The 20,614-nt window shown below is 46.9% G+C and overlaps 4 protein-coding genes across 4 annotated transcripts; 1 reads left to right on the top strand and 3 right to left on the bottom strand.

Moving 5' to 3' along the window:
- Positions 1–599: 599 nt before the first annotated feature.
- Positions 600–1,805, bottom strand: GLAREA_10107 (Pectin lyase-like protein; the record flags this gene model as incomplete). The annotated part of the gene is made up of 3 exons (XM_008080157.1): positions 600–965; positions 1,011–1,395; positions 1,444–1,805. 3 exons carry the CDS (start codon positions 1,803–1,805, stop codon positions 600–602), a joined length of 1,113 nt encoding a protein of 370 aa, XP_008078348.1.
- Positions 1,806–2,933: 1,128 nt separating this feature from the next.
- On the bottom strand, positions 2,934–3,724 carry GLAREA_10108 (uncharacterized protein; the record flags this gene model as incomplete). The annotated part of the gene is made up of 2 exons (XM_008080158.1): positions 2,934–2,988; positions 3,045–3,724. 2 exons carry the CDS (start codon positions 3,722–3,724, stop codon positions 2,934–2,936), a joined length of 735 nt encoding a protein of 244 aa, XP_008078349.1.
- Positions 3,725–4,566: 842 nt separating this feature from the next.
- Positions 4,567–5,580, top strand: GLAREA_10109 (uncharacterized protein; the record flags this gene model as incomplete). The annotated part of the gene is made up of 3 exons (XM_008080159.1): positions 4,567–4,651; positions 4,774–4,968; positions 5,174–5,580. 3 exons carry the CDS (start codon positions 4,567–4,569, stop codon positions 5,578–5,580), a joined length of 687 nt encoding a protein of 228 aa, XP_008078350.1.
- Positions 5,581–16,203: 10,623 nt separating this feature from the next.
- GLAREA_10110 (uncharacterized protein) lies at positions 16,204–17,052 on the bottom strand (the record flags this gene model as incomplete). The annotated part of the gene is made up of 3 exons (XM_008080160.1): positions 16,204–16,279; positions 16,330–16,821; positions 16,898–17,052. 3 exons carry the CDS (start codon positions 17,050–17,052, stop codon positions 16,204–16,206), a joined length of 723 nt encoding a protein of 240 aa, XP_008078351.1.
- Positions 17,053–20,614: the final 3,562 nt, after the last annotated feature.

Consider the following 20,614-nt stretch of genomic DNA (forward strand, 5'->3'; position numbering starts at 1 on the left):
GACGATGGAAAGAACGAACAACACCGCAGCCCTGCAAAGCACGGAAAAAAGATCATTTCGTCCAGCGTCAAAGACTCGGATTTATTCCACTCACTTGACCAAATATGCCGTACTCCGTCTCTCGTTCTCAGTAATGCCTATGTTCTCAACGCACCAAGATGGCGAGCTTCCATAATTACTCAGTAGGACGGTTGCTTGGTTGCGTACAGGACCATCTTCGGAACAGGCTGGCTGGTGGTCTAAGAAGTGGTGTGAGTTTAACTTCAAGGCAATGGCGAGGATTTCCGTGCCAAAATGGTCGGGTTCAGGGTGGATGAAATGAGCCTGGATTTGTGGCAGCTTTGAGGGGTGGTGGGCAGTTATTCTTTATTAGTAGCGGCTCTACGATAGGGTATTTCGAGGAGATGGGAGGAAAATGCAACTATAGAGGGGATGGTTGGGTGCTAACAGGACTCAAGTCTAATGTAGCTTTGGGGAGAGGATACATTGCTTTTTCCTCGTACCATTCAAATTCACAAGCCTCACCCAGTCAAAGTTCCAAACATAGTGGCACATCGTCAAATGTCAGAGAATAATCAAATTTCTAATCCGCCCCTTCTCTACGGACCTGGACACCCCTCCGCCGGAAAGTTACAAGAACTCGTCTTCCCACCCCCCGTGATATTGGTCCCCTCGAACTTGATATTTGAGCAGCTGCCCGCTCCACACAAGACATAGTAATCTCTCGCGCTCTTATCCGCCGTGCCAACCACATTCTTGAACAGCACATTCGCGATAATGACACCATTACTGGGTGTACCATTTGGTCCGCCGTTCAGATAATCTTGTTGGACATCGATGCCGTAGTCGGTGATATTGGAGAGGCGGATGTTGGAGTAGGTTATGTTGGCGATGTAGCCTGTGGTGTTGAAGTTGGATTTGATGCGTGGGCCGTTGGTGGAGTTTACGACATCGGTGTTGGTAAACTAGGTGGGTCAGAATAGCATGAAGGCAGGGGAGAGGGCACATACGAGGATATTGGTTACGTTGTTGTTGCTCTTGCCGCCGACTGATCCGATACTTAGACCGTGGCCACCAGAGCAGTAGAGACCATCAATGGTGATGTTGTTTCCGCTGGTGACGGCCACGCAATCATCTTGGTTGTAGACTTTGTTGTTGGTGATGAGGATATTAGAGCTCTCTTTCACGCCATAGCCGTCGGAGTTGTGCGCTGCTGCGAGACCGTCGCTTCTGCTGTTTGGGGCTTCGCCGTCGCGGTTGTCTAGCAGCATGTCTTTAAGAATTACATCTGAGGAGGTTTGGATAGCGAATAGGTGGACGGGCCAATTGACGATGTGGAGGTTTGAAATGACGGAATTGTTGGTCATTTTCTTGACCGAGATGAAGGTATTTGGCCTAATACTTGTTAATATGCTTATCAACATAGTTTTTGGGTTGGCCTACTTTGGTACACCTCCATTCGAACCAAGTCCATCCCAATAAAGCGTTCCATTCCCATCAATAACAGAACCAGGAGCAGCAGTAATGGTGACATGATTGCCACCGAATATGATGGGACTGAAAGTACTACTGTTTGTAAATCCAAAGGTCGTTCTTCCTTGAAACGTGACTGTAGATCCAGCTTTCAGTTTGGAAAGGTCTACGGTACTATTTGGTGGTGCGTAAACATCTCGAAGTACAATGTTGGTACATGCTGCTACTGCAGGGGCGATTCCAGCATAATCTGTAACCAGACATGATCGAATGGATATGATGGAGCACGAAACAGCAGCCACCAACTGAGAAACAACGAGGAAATGACGCATCTTGAAAACTGTCTGAAGAATACTGCTGAACAATGCGGAAGTCTTAATCCAACCTACAACTGGTATGATAGCCTCTTTATACAACAAGCATTTCGATTTCTCGAAAGTCAAGCCTTGGGCCAAGCAAAGCTTTTCAATATTCTTGTACCTGACCTAGAGTTTTCCGGGAAAACTATAGCTAGGTATTCCGGTGGCGGATGGCCTGCTGAGGTTTAGGCGGAGTGTATTGCATAATTGTGGCAATCTCCGCTTCATAATTGAATGAGCGGGAGATAATTTTGGAGGCTCTATTGGCCGACCATGAATCATGACTATTGAGTTCTGGATGGGCCAAGGTTGAGCTACCGGTTGTCAAGAAAGCTTCGTCCGGGATAAGCAACTCGAAGGTTGTGAAGCACCTGGGCGATAGATGTTGTGGGGAACATGGGGTGCATGGGTGCGACGCGGGGAAGACTGGAGAAATTTCTCCACGAGTCGGAGTAGCGGAATCGAGCAGTAGTGCAGATATTAATAAAATCCTCGGAATTTCCACTGGCACGTGTATAATTCTCTTCTTTTCCAATCCTGGGGTCATTGGGGTGGATAGACATAAGGAATGCTATAGTGATAGATATAAAGTGTGGGGATTTTGATTCAAAGTATGCCGCCGAAATCGAGTCGTACACAGCTCGTATTTTTGCTCGTTCGAAGCATGAGGATAGAGACTGTCAGAACCATGGCGCGGAAACCGAGCCTCCGAAAGCTGTTTATTGAAGAGGTAGAAGGTCTTTGGTGATAAATATTGAACATCTTTGGTCTCCGGAAATCTAGACCCTCTAGCCAGTGTGCCTGCCTCGCGGTGGACAAGATAAGTGGAAGTTCAAAAACAGTACTTGCTGGAAACATTTGACGAAATTCGATATCATTGCTCCAAGATATTGACGAATATCGTATCATTGCTTCAGCAAATACCGTGGTTTGACTGCCACCTAAATTGTCTATTTCCAACCTGCTCGTAGTTCCGATTCGCTTTCTCGTCTTATTACGCTATTCGAGCTCGACTTCGAGTTCGAGTTCGCTTGTAGAGGATAAGTGGGGAGGTACACTCTTCTTCAGTGACTATGCGCATTGATTGTTTGTCTCGAGTTCTTATGTGCAGTCCATACCAAAACCACCGCAAAGGCAGACGTTTTGTACAGGACAACTAAAGCAGATTAGCATATCGCAGTAACACAGAAGATAATGAGAACAATTACTTACTGAATTGATTCCATGCCAAACAAAATGTGCCAAGTATGTTCCAACACCCTGCCACTGCTTGAACTAGATAACTTCGTTTCCTCCAGCCACTTCCTGATTGATTTCCACTCGTCCAAACTTCGTCTGTAGACAGCTTCCCTACTGACCGCGAACTGAGCACAGCAGGGTGATGCAATCTTCTCTGGTATCCAGCCCAAAAATTCCATCAAGAAACTCCCTATTTGAGTCTCCCTCGGTATTGCGTCCTCCAAGTCACTTAACGGTATATAGTTTCCGGATAATTCAATCACATTCTCACATGATCCTAAACATCTTGGCGACACATATCCAGAATCCATCACAAACTGATCCTTGAGGTATGTAATTTCGTGGGAGGCAGTGAGCAATTGATGCCATGCGTTTTCGTGATGGTGGTGGAAGAACATTATGTCTGGCAGAGAGTCGACGTAATTTTGGATGATATATGTTAAATACACCATTGCTTCGTTGCCTCGATTGATTGGCACAGTTAATTGGGCATCTGCTGAGTCTGTAATGTAGATGTATGGTTTCCAATTCGTGCTCTTGATGGCGGAACTGACCCAAGAGACGTTCGAAGACGTTGTCGCTGCAATGACCAGACTCTTAGTAATCTCTGGATAATCTGAAGCTGAATATTGCGGGTCTTCTGATGCGTCCATCCAGCGATACAACAGATAAAGAAAGAGGATCGGGAGGATGGTTTTCGCATATCGCGTCGAGAGCCGCTGCCAATGGCTATCAGTCATCGCAAATTTTGGAATCCGGTTTCTGTGAAGACGGAAGTCGCATGAGGATTTTCAGATATTAGATGCGAATACCGGCAGTATTTTAGGAATTGCGTTGATGCGAATATCTAAAAGCATTTGGCAGGTGGAGGTGGAAGTGAAGACAATCGCATTTCTCTCGCGCGCCGCGTCCGAAGTAAAATGTGGATGACCAACATCTGAAACATGCTTCACTATTACCATTCTGAGAGAACAAGATTCAAGAATTGATGTAACAACAGCTAATTGGGTTGCCTTCAAAGCAAACCAAACCAAATGCATACGTGATCTTGAGAAGTACTCCGAACACTTGATGAAAAATCTCCGCTTGTAAATAAAATTCAGATGTCTCTGCAACGTCGCCTCTTCAGGAATGTGCTAATATCTGAACTGACAACCACAATAACCAAAAGATGAAATGAAAAATATACCCTCTTCATCACCAAACCGTGAAGCAATCCAGACCTATCTCGCTTGACAAAACCAAATCCTAGATCTGCCAGATCTTCCCATCCAAGTCTTGGTACTCTTGGCTTCAAGGCCCTCAATCCATTGTGGTTCAGCCACAGATGCCCCCGGCATTTGCCGTGCCCGAGCTGGGTGTGGGGAGCTTTGAGCCTAAAAGATTTCTGCCCGCGTTCGGTTACATTCGACCTTCAACCAACCCAAAACAAAACACAATTTGAACCTCATCTTCTCATTTTCATCGCTTATATATACACAAAGCAAATTCGACAATGGGTATCTTGAGAACTGTTTTGAATACGGCGGTACTGGGTGGTGCAGGAAGCGCGGCTGGTTTCGCGTTCTGGACTCGCAATTGTAAGTAACTATCCCACTTTCCTCCAAGCTCAATTGTACGACGTCAATATCATTTCAAAGTCATCGAAGATCATCTGAAGCTGTACGATGAAGCCTGTGATGGAAAGCTAATGCGACCATAGCTAAGTTCATTCCTGTGTCGTCGGCCGAGCCTATTTTCTCCTCGCCTTCGTACCTGCGAAACAACCCGAATAAAAACCCAATCACACACGATCTCTGTGTAAGAAAGGTACCTTTATCGAAGATAAGAGCAGATCTCTTGGAGAACGAGCAGAAGCTTACCGAGGCTTTTTGTGCTGGTGTTTGGAGTGGTTTGGGTATGTTGATCATTTTTTCTTAATTATCAGTGTTGATACTCATGTATACATCGTGAGTCTGGAGACCGATAAGGCAGAATCTCCACTTGACAAAGCCAATCTAAGGGCTTTCTGTCTTTGCGTCGGCCGATGCTGCATCGTGGTTGCCTATGTTTCGGGAACAAGCATAGATCGTCCCTTCGCTAACAAATGCTTTGTCTTGTAGGTTACGCGTACCAACGACGCTTCCTCGAAAAGAAATACAAGAACACTACTACAACTGCACATCAGCTTTGGACCCGAGAACAGCTGCGAGCATCCACCTACGACGTCGGTACCCAGATTACCGATCATTTCGAAGTCGTCTCCAAAGCCCCATCCTCAATCGTCGTTCGCTGCGGTGATTCCCCTTTGAAATCCGAAGTTCGAGCGTCCGATGGACTCTTCGAAATCGGTGTGAAAATCAAAAAAGAGGAAGGGGTTGCGGAGTTCAGGTTGCAGAGTTTGTTCTATCAAGGACTCGGCAAAGCTGAGGGCAAACCCATGCCGAGTCATATTGAGTTCTTGCATCGATTGTATACAAAGTTGTGGATGGAGACTGCCATTGGAAATGTCACTGGCAAAGGGGCTTAGGAGAGACTTTACAGAGTTTGACCTTCGATCTCGGTGCATGCATGCTATCCTCTGTGGAAGTCATCGCATTAGATCACTGGCCAAAGATTTTGTACAAAATCTTCGACCACACGTCCGAAACATTTTCATTGTCGAGTACACTCAATTTTCATGACCTCCTCGCGGACACGAAATCCGCATATAATTTTCGAGTCATCCTTACAACATACCTTCCACAGAGGGGTTCGCCGAGTCATGAGCGAGGCGATCCGAAATTTCCTATAAATTACCACTGCCTGCGTCAGAATTTGGAAAGACAAAGGTGCAGCACGGAACATAACTTAACATTGGTAGACGCATTCTGGCAAACCCGTCTGGGTTTGCCTTCGTGCCTACCTACGCTGAAGCATTTTCGCGGAATTTCCGCCGAAGTGTTTCTCTACGCTTTTGAGCATTTCGAGGAGTTCTATGCCCCTTTTCGGGAGAACGAGAGACTGGGTAGAATTGCTACCGAAAGCAGAGTTGCTACCGATTATGGAGCTGCTGCTGAAATACAGGGGATGCGGGGGCAAGGGTAGTTATGGTCTGATGTTGAGGCAGAGGTTAGTAATTCCCCAAAGCTTCTCGATACAAACTAACGATGTTTACTACAGTAAAAGGTGGACTGAAAAGCTGAACGCAAACGCTCCACCGGCGATTACTCGGTAAAGCCTGCAACTACTGGAGACATTGTGGGACGACGAAGGAGGGGACGGGAGGGGACTTTATAGTCTCCTCTGGAGGCCCATTGGGCTGTTCACCTTGGAGGCCTGCCGCGGTTATGAGTACGACCTAATTTGTAAGGCATCCTTTGCAAACACTATCGGCACTGGCGTTATACTCGTTCCTCTGCTAACAAGCGTTCCAACAGATATCGAAAGGCAATGCCTCAGCAGGCGATGACTCCGTAATGGAGTAATGTCTGTGTCTTGAAGAAGACACTCACAAGACGTGGAAGACTTAACATGTCCAGCCTACCTGGGGCGCTTCTCACATCTGGCCTACTTCGATCGAAGCTCGAGTCATAATGATTCTATGACAATTGTCATAAAGAAGACGAGGATTCTAAACCAATTGTGGAGGTGAAGACGAGGATTCTAAACCAATTGTCGAGGAGAAGACGAGGATTCTAAAGCATTTTTGAAAGAGCTTAACAACGCAGCACTTGCCGCATTCTTCTTCGATATGATAGGAAGAGCCGACATCGAAGGATCAAAAAGCAATGTCGCTATGAACGCTTGGCTGCCACAAGCTCGTTCCGTTCTACCTCGTAGGGTGCAATAACTGTCTGCCTCGCTATATCGAGATTTGACTTTCTACACTTCCGAGAAGATGCTATGCGAATAACGAGACAAGATACGAAACCCTGGGTCTCTGGAAGCGTGGTGGCTTGCAGACATACAGTTGATTTGAGGATCTGCGGCGACACGATACGACGCCAGGCGATTACTCGGTATCGCCTGTCTCTGCCGTCGAAGCCATCTGTGGCTTCGGGCTCTCCAATGGCGTATCCTTCTGGATACTCTTACTACAATGGTCAATATGTTGTCAATCCATATTCCCCGCGCCTTCCTATGGAGCCTATCAATAGCCACAACAAGCCCACCGCCTGACGGCGACGGTCGGATTGTACGCTGAGAGAAGTGCGAACACCTGACGGGAGCTGGTCCTGGAGCGACGCTACACATGGCCACCCCTCCATCTAATTGCCTCCACTGAGTTCCCCACGGGCCGCAAGAGGAAGGGACCGGCTTGGACTTACTCCCGACTTTCTTGCAGAAGGTTAGTCATCGGCTCCTTTGGTCGTTCAATGAATAGAAGGCCACTTCCTCTTAAAACGGTTTCTCTACCCCGACACCACTTGGTCATGGCACCAGCAGTACTGAGCATACACGGAGTGGTCCTCACATCCAGCCTACCCTCGAAACAAAGAATTCCAAACTGGGCAGAATCTACTCTCCCCAACTAGAGCAACCCTTGCACTCAAGCCCTCCGGTAGTTGTAGGCTTTACCGATTGTCCTTGAGAAGTGAGACAAAGATTTCATTCTGGGCAGAATCTATTCTCTCAGATGAGAGTAACGCTTGTGTTCCAGCTACCCAGTAGTTGCAGGCTTTACCGAGTAGTTGCCAAATAAGACGTCGCGGAGGGGCTGCTGCCCAACTCGATGTTGGCGGTGGCCCCGAAGTCAATGAATACGTCCTCGTATCACTCTTCCAAGCCCGCTTCCCATCTTGCAAGTCAGCTAAGATCATGACTGACCCAATCTCGGGCATGTCCCGTGGTTACGGGTTCGTCCGCTTGCCGACGAGCAGGACCAGCAACGTGCTTTGACAGAGATGCAAGGAGTTTACTGCGGCAATCGACCATGAGAGAGACCCCACTCCAAGCACATCGTGGAAGAAAAAGGTCTTGGTGATAAAGATACGGTGGTGGAGGAGGACTAAGCTGAAGACATTAGCGGTTCGTGTGTACGAAGCTGAGTGTATGGCGTGGTATATATTGCGGCAACGGAGCTCGAGAGGAGCTCCACCCACAAAAACATTATGAGACCAAACGTCTATGGTGGATAAGGATGACGATGGATGGTGTGCTGTGGAAATAGTTGTATGCCAGAGAATTGAACACTTACCCCATGCTTTTCAGTCTGAAATTCTAGCTTCCTGAGGCCGTATCAGGCAGTGCTTTGTGAGTGTAATCCGCTGCTTTCGGCAGCAATACTGGTTTCGACAGCAGTTGTATGCCAAGGTCGTCGCTGCCGATTCTGATCGTGCTGCCGAGTGGGGAGCACGGGGTGATTCATGGATTGTATGAGGCATTAAGGGGGGCTGTGTAGGGGGAGGTTGTGAATGGATTGAGAGGGAGGGTGGAGCTGAGCTTGACGTTGTGGTGTGGATGGAGGGAGGATGGGAAGGTGAGAAGGAGATGTGCTTCTGCTGTTGAGCTGCTGGGCTGCTTTTGCGGTGGGATGGTGCTAAATTGGTAGAAATTGAGGGAGGAATGTTGGGGAAGAGGTGTTTGATCATGATAATGATGAGCTATAGTTGTTTAATGAGCTGGGGATGTTGATGTAGATGTTCCTAATCCATGAAAGGAAGCATTAAAGGGAAATTGGGTTGGCAGAGACTTAATATACTTAAGGTAATAATATAGTGTATAGCATAGTAACAAGAAACACAACCCCATATATTGGTTCTTAAGGCACTATCTATTATCCTCAGCTTCTAAACTCATTAAACTTTACCCCTGAAGTCGTGGTATTGATAGATTATTCTGTCTTGACTTTGAATTACTACTATATTGTGTACGCTGAGCCCTATAAAGCATTATGACCCTCCGACGCAATACTCGAGGACGTACGGCTTCGCTAACCGACAAACATAGTATGGGAGTTGTTCTCTATGGGTTGATGGCCGTGTTATAAAGGTCTAGTGGGATTATAAGACAGGGGAGGAGGTATGAAGGGGACGAGCGCAGATGCTGCTAGAGGGGGGCATGTTGTTGAGGTAAGGCTGGATTGGAAAATACAGTTTGCGTGTTTGACGGGAACAGAATGATGCTGCTGTAATGAGATGAAGCTGTAGTTTCTTGGTGGTATAGAAGACTCGAAGTCGAGACTCGCGACACTGACAGGAGAATCAAAAGCCAGTACTCCAAGAAACATCTCTCTCTATCTGATAGCTAGAACAACGACAAGCATATCTACAATACATAATCGTATATATCATCCCCTTTCCTATTAAGCACCACCACTACTCCTTAAAGCAACCCAGCGTCTCCACCACTGCTCCCTTCTGAATAACCCAAATTATCCTCCACCACCACCATTCACACACCCTTCTTCCTCCTCCCCCGTCCGCCTATATTCATCAAGTATAAAGGCCCTCTCCTTCCCTTTCCAGCAACAATCAACGCGGCTATACCACAGCTAACACACCTATCTCCTGGGTTGTGTTCTCCTGCCAAGATAATCTGGCTGAGTATAAATCGCTCGGTGGCTGTTGGTAGGTATAGGTAAGGATTTGTCCTCGTTTGTTTTTTGTTTCGGTGTTTCTTGTTTGTATGAGCGTGGAATAGACTTTCTTCCTTCTTGAATAATGGTGTGGATATGGAGGTTAGCTAGGTTTCTAAAGCAAAGTAGTTAGTTATGTTGGTCAGGGTATAGATAAGGACTTTTAGGGATTCGAGGGTTGATAGACTTAATACTAAGCACTTACCATACATGTCTTTCAACTACTGGCTTTAGCAAACATCATGCTTTCTGCAATTGCTACCCCCGTAGGTTGGTGCTGATTTTTGATGCTTAAAAGCTCATTGGTTGGCTGTGATACAGCAGCAGAGTCTGAACCATTGGATGGATGTTGACAAATAGAGTCAATGCCAGGCACTTGTATATCTATCTCCCCGGCTGCTACTTGCATTTGTAGATAGAATGCTTCCTGTCTCTGCCACCTCAGAACATTGAATAGAACCGTAACCCTGAGCATGTGAACTTTTAAGAGATACATGTACTGGGTATAGTATAGCCGCAGATTATGAGCTATTCGAGACTTGTTCGCAGATGGAGGTTAGGATGTGCAGATATGTTTCGAGGGCTTTTATTAGCGCAGAATATGCTTTGCAGCTTTGTGGGAAGTTTGCTATTCACAAAAGTTTGTGCGGTCTTCGAGGTCTAATAACAGATACGTGTGTTCGCTGTACTATAGCCATGATGATAGTCAGTATGTAGAGCTAAGCAAAGGCGAGCAGACCTAGCAATGACATCGACTGCCTGTCTATTACTTTTACTGGCTGGTAGCATACCTCCAATTCCTGGGAAACTCAATACTTCTGTAACTTGATAGTCCCTCTGGCTATATGCCATCTGCGAAGCCCTGTCTGCCACCAGTATAGTATTGGCTGGAAACATATCATTCCATATCTATGATAACTGCTGCTCCCAGAGATCGAGTGGTGCGTTCTACGGAGTGGCAGGGTTGCCAATAAGTGCTGATGTTGCCGGGTCTTGTGTTGGCGGAGAGCGTGCTTTATGTGGTTTCAAGAGACTTGCTGCTTATGAAGGTCGATGAGTACGCTTTTGAACGATTTAAAGTGTAGAATAGTTGTTGTGTATTGTATCTTATGGCGCTCTGGCGTTATAGGGTTATAGTATCCGATTCGGAAATGCTCGATGGCCGTCAGGGTAGTCGGTAGATATGTGTCTACTTCTTGTATCGGCGCAGCCTACTACTTTCGAAGGTCAGTAGCTTTGTCCAGGAGTTGGTAGAGGACTTATATAACTCGACTTGTTGTAGTCAGGTGTTTTCGGATTGTTCGTGCGAATCTTTCGATTGTTCGTTTACTCCTTGTATTGGCAGAAGGTATGCTCGAAGCGCTTACAGCTTCTGAAGGTCAATGCTTATAGCTTGGGAGGTGTCGGAGACGTCATATCGTGTGTTTTGTGGTAGTGTGAGTTCGTCGAGCTGTTTGGGAGGATACTTGGTGTTTTTGTGGACTATCTATCTGCGACTTGTATTGGTGCAGAGCCTACGATCATCGGAAATCTGCTATACTCGAAGGTTGATCATACTTGTAGTAACTGCGGTATAGCCACTGAGTCCAAAACATTCGATGGCCGTTGGCGCGAGTATACTTTGTACTTGTTCGAATATGATTTACTGGCGGAAGATATGTCTCCTGCGCTTCTAGGGAATTTGCTATATCCGAATCGGATATGTGCGGTGTCTAGGGTGGCAGAAGACTCTTGTAATACATATCGTTACAGCTTGGCTTCTGCTTGTTGTTCGGAAGGAAGGAATTCTCGTTACGCATTCAGGAGTTCGGGCAATGGGTGTGGTGTTTGAGATTCAAAGTATAAGGTAAATGGAAAGGCGCTTGTTTCAATTGTATATCTGCGACTTGTGTTAGCGTAGAACGTGCTTCTTGCGGCCCTTCTATACTCGCTACTTGTTTGGGTTGTGCTTGTTCTGATTGTTTGTTTACTGCTTGTATAGGCGGAGAGCACAACTCCTATGTTGCCATTTCCCGAGGTCACCGAGTGCATGTTTTCAGCACTTAGGAAGTTATAGACTAAGTACTGGGTGGTGGAGTGCATTCTGCGGCATGCTATGTAGGCGGAATGTCTATACAGTCTGACATTAGTTGAAGTTGTGTTATTGAAACGCTTGTGACCGCTGGAGATATCGGGAGCTTCGTGGTCAAAATAGGGAGGTCAAGACTTCTGCAGCTCTACACGAGGTTGTTGGTGATATGAGACTCCGGTTTATTTGCGATTTGGTGGGTTCGGTAAGGGGAATGTTGTGGCTTACAAGGGATGGAATGGAGGGCAACGAAGATAAGCATGTATTACAACCAGTCGTAAGTATATTAATTTGTAACACACATAGCTCACCATGAACTCCTGTAGAGGGCATATATAAATCATTTAGGAGATCGAGCCAAGTCTCTCCAAAAGCAAGAAGGTTTAATTAGCAGTCTAACAGCAGACAGATGGTATATCAAGAGCCTAAAGTTATCAATATAAGAAATAATAGAGTGCACAGTTTTGAAAGAGACTTGAGGGGGTTTCTTAAATTTCTTAACTTTCGAAAACTATATTCGGCATCTCTAACATTCCATGTATTAATCTAAATAATCGCTTGTCATATTCCAACATCATCTTCACCCTTAACTCAAATTCCCAATCACACCATCCACCCAATCACCATCTGACGACCGTTGCAAATCCCCACTTCCGATCTCTATAAAAACACTTTCCCCCTCCCTTTCCCTCCTGTTAACTTACAAGTCAGTTGCAGAGGAAGAAAATGACCGGCGGCTTGTTGTGCGCTGCTTCTACGCTATAACCACACTTCGTGCGGCCAAGGATATTTTTTTACGTTCTACCAGAAACTATAGATTGTCGATGAGACTATCGGGAGCTGTTCTGATGGCGACAGAGATACCGCCGTTTGCGGAATTGCTGCTGACTGTTTAATTGTCACCGATTCTGGGGCGCGGGGGACCATATAGTCTGATGTACGAATGGCAGGGGAATCACAGTGTTATGGGAGGTTCGAGACATGGAAATGCATTGAAGAACGTCGAGTAAATGGAGATTGTGTGATAGATCACGACTACGCAGAGGAGGAGGTCGCTGGGTTGCGAAATTTCTGCTTCGTTTGGGAAGAGATAGAGAGAGAGGAGGCAGATATATATATATCTAGAAGCCAGATGGAGGTGCCTGAGGATTATGGGAGATCAAGATGGATTTTTGGGGAATGGCGTAGTGCTGTCCGGTGCGAATTTTGTACAGCCTCAGTATTAAAATAACTTCACCTATGATCTTCCATGATGATAAAACATTGAGCAATCCCAAGTATATAATCAGCAAATCTCCTGTACAGCCCCTGAAGCTTCACAGACAATCACATGTTGAAAAGAAACAACTATGGACTCCACAGGATCCACCCTTATCCATTCCAGAGGCTTTCTGGGCTGATTCCCGCCTCGCTCATTGGTCACCCGCCTCTAGCTTTCGCAAGTAAAGCAGAAAACGACAGCAGTAAGTCGGACGAGAAGGTTTTCAGGCTGTTGCTGCCGATTCTATTGCTGCTACCGATTTCCAAATGAGCAAGGCGAGCAGGGGGGGTGTATAATCCTATGTATGAGCTTAGGGGGGCGCGTAAAACTAGCCTAGTCCTCCCGCAACGTGAACTTGAGCGTCTACAGCCATCACAGCAACGAACTGGGTCTACTAACTCAACCTGTTCTCTGCTCTTCCTCTTCCTCCGTAGCATGTAGAGGAATATATACTCCACCGCATACCCCACCTTTTTCTTTACCCAATCATCGCCAATCACGCCCACCCAGACGCGAAGTCTCGCCCCGCTTCCGGCATTTCTCCCTCCCTGCTTGGCGAGAGCGCCTCCCGCTTGCTGCAGGATGGCTGACTTGGCGATATGCAGGCGGTGGAAGCCCCGGCGCCTCTTACGCCCGTACAGTGGGGTTCCGATGGGTTTAGGAGGCGGAGGGTTATGGAGAGGAGAGGGGGCAGTGGGGTGGAGGAGGAGAGTGGAGGTGGAAGAGGGCACATGGAGGAGTTGAGCTACAAAGGGTTAGAAGAGAACTGGATATCATGGGGGATAGAAGCGAGTTTGAGGCTGGAGAGATAGGGGCACACACAAGAAGGAGACATAGGAGATGAGGAAGAAGCGGTGACCCAGGGATACTCGAGTAATGGTATGCCGACGACGAAGAAAAAGCAAATACCGGTCAGACACTGCAGAGAAAAGCCTCTCTTGGCAGAAACAACAACACTCGAACTTTCTGTACAAAACATCACCGGGAAACGCGACAACAACAACCTGAAAATCAGCAGCATGTCATCATCCTTCCCTCCAAGCCCTGCGATAATCTCAAATGTTTCAAGATCTGCCACCCCTGACAGAGCACCCTTGTGTAAATCATCCGAGTAGTTCGTGGGGGTAACAAACAACAAGGACAACAGACATCTCAATAATCAAGACGAATCCATCTCGACGCCATCATCGCCAACTCAACAAATCTAGAACCCACCTCCACCAACCGGCAAAACACCCCTCCACCCTCCCGGCTAAATCCACAACCATCTCTCTATATAAGCCTCCGACCAGCCAAGTCATGTATCCAAGCACGTCCAAGCCGCCGTCTCTTTGAATCCATAAGGCTTATGCCTGTCACACTCTTTTTTTGTGCCGAATTCGACACAATGAGGCGCCAGAGATAAGGTAGTGGATACATAGGGGATATGAGAGTGATCATGGCGGAGAAACCATTCTCCATCAAAGGGATCTGCGGATGTTGCGCGTTCTTTCTGGGCAAGAAGGGTGGTTTGTTCGGGGTTTATTTATGACGGGGGCCGGTGCGTAGACGGTGTACTCGGTGTGAAAGCCGCGATGGCAGGTTGCACGATACCGGTTGAGGGTGCGGCAGTGTGGATGTCAGATGTGCATATGGTTCTGCTATCGGCTTTCTGAGTCTGCCATAGGAATAGGGGGGAACATGTCGGTACGGACGGGAATATGGAAGTCCTACAAGCCTTCCTCTCAGGATAATTCTGTGGATAATTCAAGCACAGGGTCCCTCAAGCAATTGCCTTCTCTTGGACACGTCCTTGGAATCTTGGGTGCGTGGCAGTACTGTATCGCTAAACTTGCGCCTTCGATGACGGCAGTTCGGGAACAAAGCCATTGAAGAATCTGGGGAAGTTCATTACTGATATATTGTTTTCCCCGGATTTGAGATGTTGTGCTCGGGTAAGGGGCTATATCTGTTTGGATTTGGTTCGTGCGGTAAGGAGCGGAGTTTTTTATGTGTGTTATATTTGGGGAGATGCTGGTGATGAGGTTACGGAATAGAAGTTGGAAGGCTTTTGGGCTTGCTTGGGAAACTTCGTCTTGCTTGGTGGCCTTGATGTTTTCGGGGTTTGTGTTGTAGTTCTTTACTTAATAAGTGTAATTCCTACATACAAGAAGCAGAAGTGAAATGAGAACACATTGTTTAAAGAACAAAATAGCTTTACCCGATACCGTGATCATACCGTCTCAACCACCTATACCATAGTCATTAAATCAACCCAGAGAGTTCCGTCAAATTAAATTGTACACCCAAATCAGTCCATTCCTTCACCAATCCACCCATCCTTTCCCACGCTTGATTATCCACTCCTCCAAACAAACCGCCTCTTTCCACCTCACCGAAATAAGAACAAACTCTCACTCAGCCCTCAGAAACTAAATCTTCAGATCCATTTACGTAGCCAAATTACCTCTTTCTCAGTCAAAACTTCTGATCTTCTCAGCTCCTCAACCCCTCTCACTCCCGAAGCCGATCGCATAATTCGAAACGATTCCAGTGACTCAACTCCAGTTCCACATCTTATCTCCTCCTTCTGAGATGAGTACAATACCTTTCATTTCAAAGACATTCGTGATGCTATACAGAGTAAAGAAATTAAATCACAAAATCATAAATATCGACGCGATGCGAGACATTACACTTGTAGTGAGATGAGTCCAAGATGTTTCCTCTGATCATCTGTGAAAGGGCGGGGAGTGTATCATCTAAAGCAATGGCAGGACTATGACAGCAAAGCTGAGTTTGTCAGTTGGTTGGTATGCGCTATTGTGATTGAGGCAATGCGGATTGGAGACGTTGATTCGATGGAAGGTGATGAGATGGAAGCATGTTCTTGGCTTTTTATCTCTGGGAAATTGAAGGAGATTGTGTAAAATAGCACGAGAAAATGAAAATCTGCATAGTGGAACTGCTGATATGAGACAACAAACTCCGCTTTGATAGCTATCACAATATACTATTTATATAACCATGGTCTCTGGTTAGAACCTCTAATCTAACATCTATCCCCTCTCACTCTGCAAAATCTCATCTCCATACGCTTGCTTTGCATGCTAAATCGCTGCAGTCCCATTCCCTATTCCATCATACGCCTGTGAAACCCTAATATATCCACCATGCAAGCTCAGCACTTGAGCAAAATGTCGGGAAACAAGAGAAAAGGAAAACCGGCTCGGTGACACCGATATATATTCATAAATTCATAAAATCGTGAGACAGGAGGGGCGTGTTACATGGTAACTGTGCGCTTGGGGCGTGGTGGAGATTCGACGAGTTCTTCGCTGGAGGTGGGGACGAGGGTTGGACTGAAGAGGTTGTTAGTTTGAGATGCAAAGGGTGGAGGGAAGGGACTTACGCTCTGCTCATCCATTTGTTGACGTATTCTTCTTCGGCTTTCTCTTCGTCATGGTTGTTGGTACGGTTTTCTTCACGATTACAGTATCGATTGCGGAAGCGTGCCCAGAAAGCGTCGGAGATATGCTTGAACATCCATCCGAGAGCAGCGAAGACCAGAACAGGAGTGCCTAGAGCAACGGCCCAGGGAGGAGTACCGACACCGCTGAGGATGATCCAGAATTGTAAGAGGACACCTCCGATGGCGATGAGACTTCCGACTTGAAGGATGGACCAGAATCCCCAGTACATCTGAGTGAGATCCTCACCATCGCAGAATTCGATGTTGAAGAGGGCGAAGCATTCGAAGACGATACAGACGAAGGAGAGAACGAAGCAAAGGAAGACGATACAGAAATATCCTCGGCGCTGGCGGAAGACGTGTTCTTTGTGTTCTTCGGAGTTGACTTGTTTGGGATCCATTCCTTTTTCGAGGTCGAGGAGGGAGTTGGATCTGTCATGTGATATCAGTTGATGCTCAAGAGGATGTATATGAACGGATCGTAGTGAGAATCCTAGCGAGATCTTACCGGTGATGTTGCCATGAAGATATAAACATCATACCAAGCACGAGAATGAACAGACACCAAAAGATTGCATTTGCTTGCGGCAGCGTGAGGTGCTTCATGAATCCCGCATAGTAATCACACTTTCGAGGGTCGATGGTTGAGAACTTTCCTGTCATCTTGAACGTGTTTATCGAGGTTGAAGCTAACGTGTTTGAGGTGTTTGATTTGGGAGTGGAGATTGAATGTGGTTTTGATCGTCGAGGATGATGGTCTGATATATTCTCGGAGGCGACGGAAAGAAATGGGCTCGAGGTCTTTAAATGTCCAGATCGATGACTTCGTCGCCGGTGGGCCAACTGTGGAGTGTTAGCGAAATAGGCGGACAATGAAATTGTCCTATATGATACAAGTGGGGAGCTAACCGTCTACTGTCTCGTCACGCAACGGCATCCGCGGGGCTTCAAAGTGGAAAAATCCCGGCACTTAACTCCATCAGTGTCGATGTGAGCCTGGACGGGTTTTAACAGCAAAGATCACAAATGCAGTTGTTTATGCTAGGGTGATTCATCATCTCCCAAGACGCTGTACATGCTGTGTGATGTTACCAACAATAATCTATCTGCTTCATACTGCGTGAGCATTCGCCGATAGGGGCCAGGCCAAGAGACAGTGGTGGAGGTACTAAGATCAAGTACCGCGACGATCTATCCTGCATTGAAATACCCCGATTCGAAATGGCTGAATGTGTTTCTTGCTCAAAAAGGCTGACTCGTAGGTTAATGATTGCGCGGATGGAGTTAAGAAATTGGCCAGAGTGCTTTTCATTGAGGGCCAAGCTGTCCAAGATGCATCTACGCAGGGCCAAGGAGGGCGAAGCGGCGTGCCAAGAGATACGGATCTCATGAAGGTTATCTAGAGGCCCTGACGAGAGTATGAGGTAGTGATGGAGAAGCGTGTTTTAGCTGTGGCGTTGCTTGACGGTTTGCCTTCAGTCGTCGTCACAAAAAGGGGGGCTGAACAACAAATCTCGAGATAAGACCCGCGGAACCTGCAAATGCCTGGGATAGCTTCAAAAGAAACTGTGCGAAAGGATGTGACACAGCGTACATCGGTAATGCTTATGGCGGCTAGAGGAGTGTGAGTTGCAGAATTTCTCTCTCATCATGGGAATAGTGCGATAAAGAGAAAAGGCCAAGATGCACTTATTGTCAAAATGTAGGTAGATGTACTTCCTCGCTTGCGTGGTGCATCGGTCAGCCGCTGACGGGAGGTCATGCTCAAGCACGTGTAACATCCGGGGCTCAGCCTCAAAACCAGTTCCCGACAGGCGGAGAGATAGCTTGAGGTTGCAGGAAGATTGTGATGAGTTTTCCTATTGGACCTGTTGATCGTCAGGAACATCTATCTTGCACCACCTAAGGATGGCAGGTCGACATAAAACATAGCAGTGTAGAACACATTATTCTTCATCTGTATGTCTGTCCTACTCGCGTAAGGTAGGTAAGGTTAGGTATCAATGAAAGCATCGTCGATCCATAATAGAAAGATGGATCCACAGAGCCCCGGACTTTAGTCTACGGAACTCCAGACAAGAGCCGCAGAGCCTAAAAGATGTACCGACCCTTGATTGTACTGCTCGGACACCCTGCGTCGAATTACTTGATAAGCGCCTGACAACCCCCAATGTCTTGTCGTCCCACAAACTTTCCCACAGTATCATGGATATATGAGTCTGGAGTGTCTTGGTTTTGTTATGGAAGTTGATTTCATGTGAGGAATTCCTTGGGCAAATGTGTTGTGGGGTGTCTCGGTTTCGATTGATTGCTGTAGAAACTCATCGAAGAAATCGAAGATGCACAACAACTATTCTCTCCGTGACGCTACATTGTTGAGAGCAAGCAGACGAAACCCCGGGAGGAAGTATACTAGGCCGGCTTGGAAGCGTGGCATTGCAGAGACAGCCAGTCCGTCCTCACATATTTGGTCTGCAGGCCATCCATTGCACTGAGATTAGCTTTGCACTCCACTCTGTCTTATGTTCCGAAACTTCGAAATGCACCTTATCACACACCATCAAGGTAGATATCATGCAGCAAAGCAACGAGCGAAGTGTGCAAACCTTGGAATGGCATGGTCATTCCCTTGACGAAAAAAAGCAGCAACGACGAAGCACCGTGTTCTAATTCTTGTGTGATCGCCTTCCCAAAGACCGAAATGGTGTCCAGCTGTGCCAGATCTCGAACACGATACAAATCTGTCTTTTGGTGGCTCCCAGCAATATACAGACAACATGTTACTGTTTCACCACAAGACCGAACGATACGGCCGTCGCTTTGGGCAAAGTTGTTTAGTCTAACCACTAGCAAGAGGATGGCTCGCAGTGGACAAAATAGGCAGGAAGCTCTTGCGAATTCCCTGTCAAATTAAGGTGTGCTTTAGCGTAGGTAGGTACTTTTGGGCTTGACAACCTGTGGTTAAGTCTGGGTCTAACTTTGGAATCTTCTGAGAGAACACACAAGATATAAGAAATTGTGCCAATGTGACCGCGTAAATGTCTTGTTCCGACTACCAGTTGTTGTACCCACCGCGAATACGGGCAGCACAAGTGTCAATAAAGTGACAAGCGACCTTTATCAGGAGGAATAAACGATCTCGTGGTTGGGCTAACTCAAGTTGACAGACTACTGAAAGTATAGATATTAGCGCAATCTCAACACAGCCTCTGCGCTTAGGGTACTAACTGCTTACAGATTGATCAAACCGGAAAGAGTAATAGATATCCCCTTGTCGCTACGACTTCGGCCAACCTGAAGAGTAAGATCTGCTTGAAGCTCCGGGAAGGTGCCCAGCTAAGGTGAGACTTGGAGTCTTGGAGACATAGAAAGCCGAGGGTTAGAAACTGCTGGCTGAAAGCTTCTCCTGCCTCACCATGCTGAAGAGCATCTTAACCGGCATGAACCGGAGGGAAAGAGATGTGGTGAAAGCTGAAGTTTTTCTCATACCACACTCATCATGTTAGCTGACATGCCGTCGATTCCACGTACTCGGTCAAGTTGTGGCAGAATCCAAAGGTAACATGGAACCATCATCGGCGAACCACTTCGGCAACCACAATCTCTTTCTAATGTCCATACTTTTGAGTGGAGCTGATATCAGAAAAAGGATCTTCCGAGTATTTCCGTTTTGAAGATCAGACTGAGTAACGGGATTCTATGGAAATCCGCAAAAGAGCATCCGGGCGTCCCTAGCGACACAATCCAGTCAAACTTTAGGACAGGTCCTACGTTTTCTGGAGAACATGCATGGCAGTAAGCCGCCGAGTTTCAGAATTCCGGATACTGTGAAGACTGGTGAGTATCCTAGCCGTCTGAGGTGATCAAGACATCGAATTGTTACGCGTCTTGCAATCTCCACATTAAAGACCTCGAACGGATCAGCGCTGCACCTGCGAAGTCCGTCTGTCGGTTTGTTCGTCCTATCCCCTCCATATCTTGCTCGTTTTGGGGTGGGACCAGATGTGAGCGGAGCTATTTGCGTCCGTCGTGTGGTGCTGTTGGCCAGTTGTCGTTTCTGAAATGTACGCGATATCCAGGGCATTTGGCAATGATGCATGTTCTGGAATAAAGTTTTCCCGCCTTGAAGAGACATTGTCACAGATAATCTATCTAAAGCAGCCCTGATGGTAGACTCGGAGAGAGCACCGCCGCCTCAAGAAACGTCTCTTCGTCACTCAACTTT

The sequence above is a fragment of the Glarea lozoyensis genome (assembly GCF_000409485.1).
Source record: "Glarea lozoyensis ATCC 20868 chromosome Unknown GLAREA13, whole genome shotgun sequence".
NCBI lineage: Eukaryota > Fungi > Ascomycota > Leotiomycetes > Helotiales > Helotiaceae > Glarea > Glarea lozoyensis.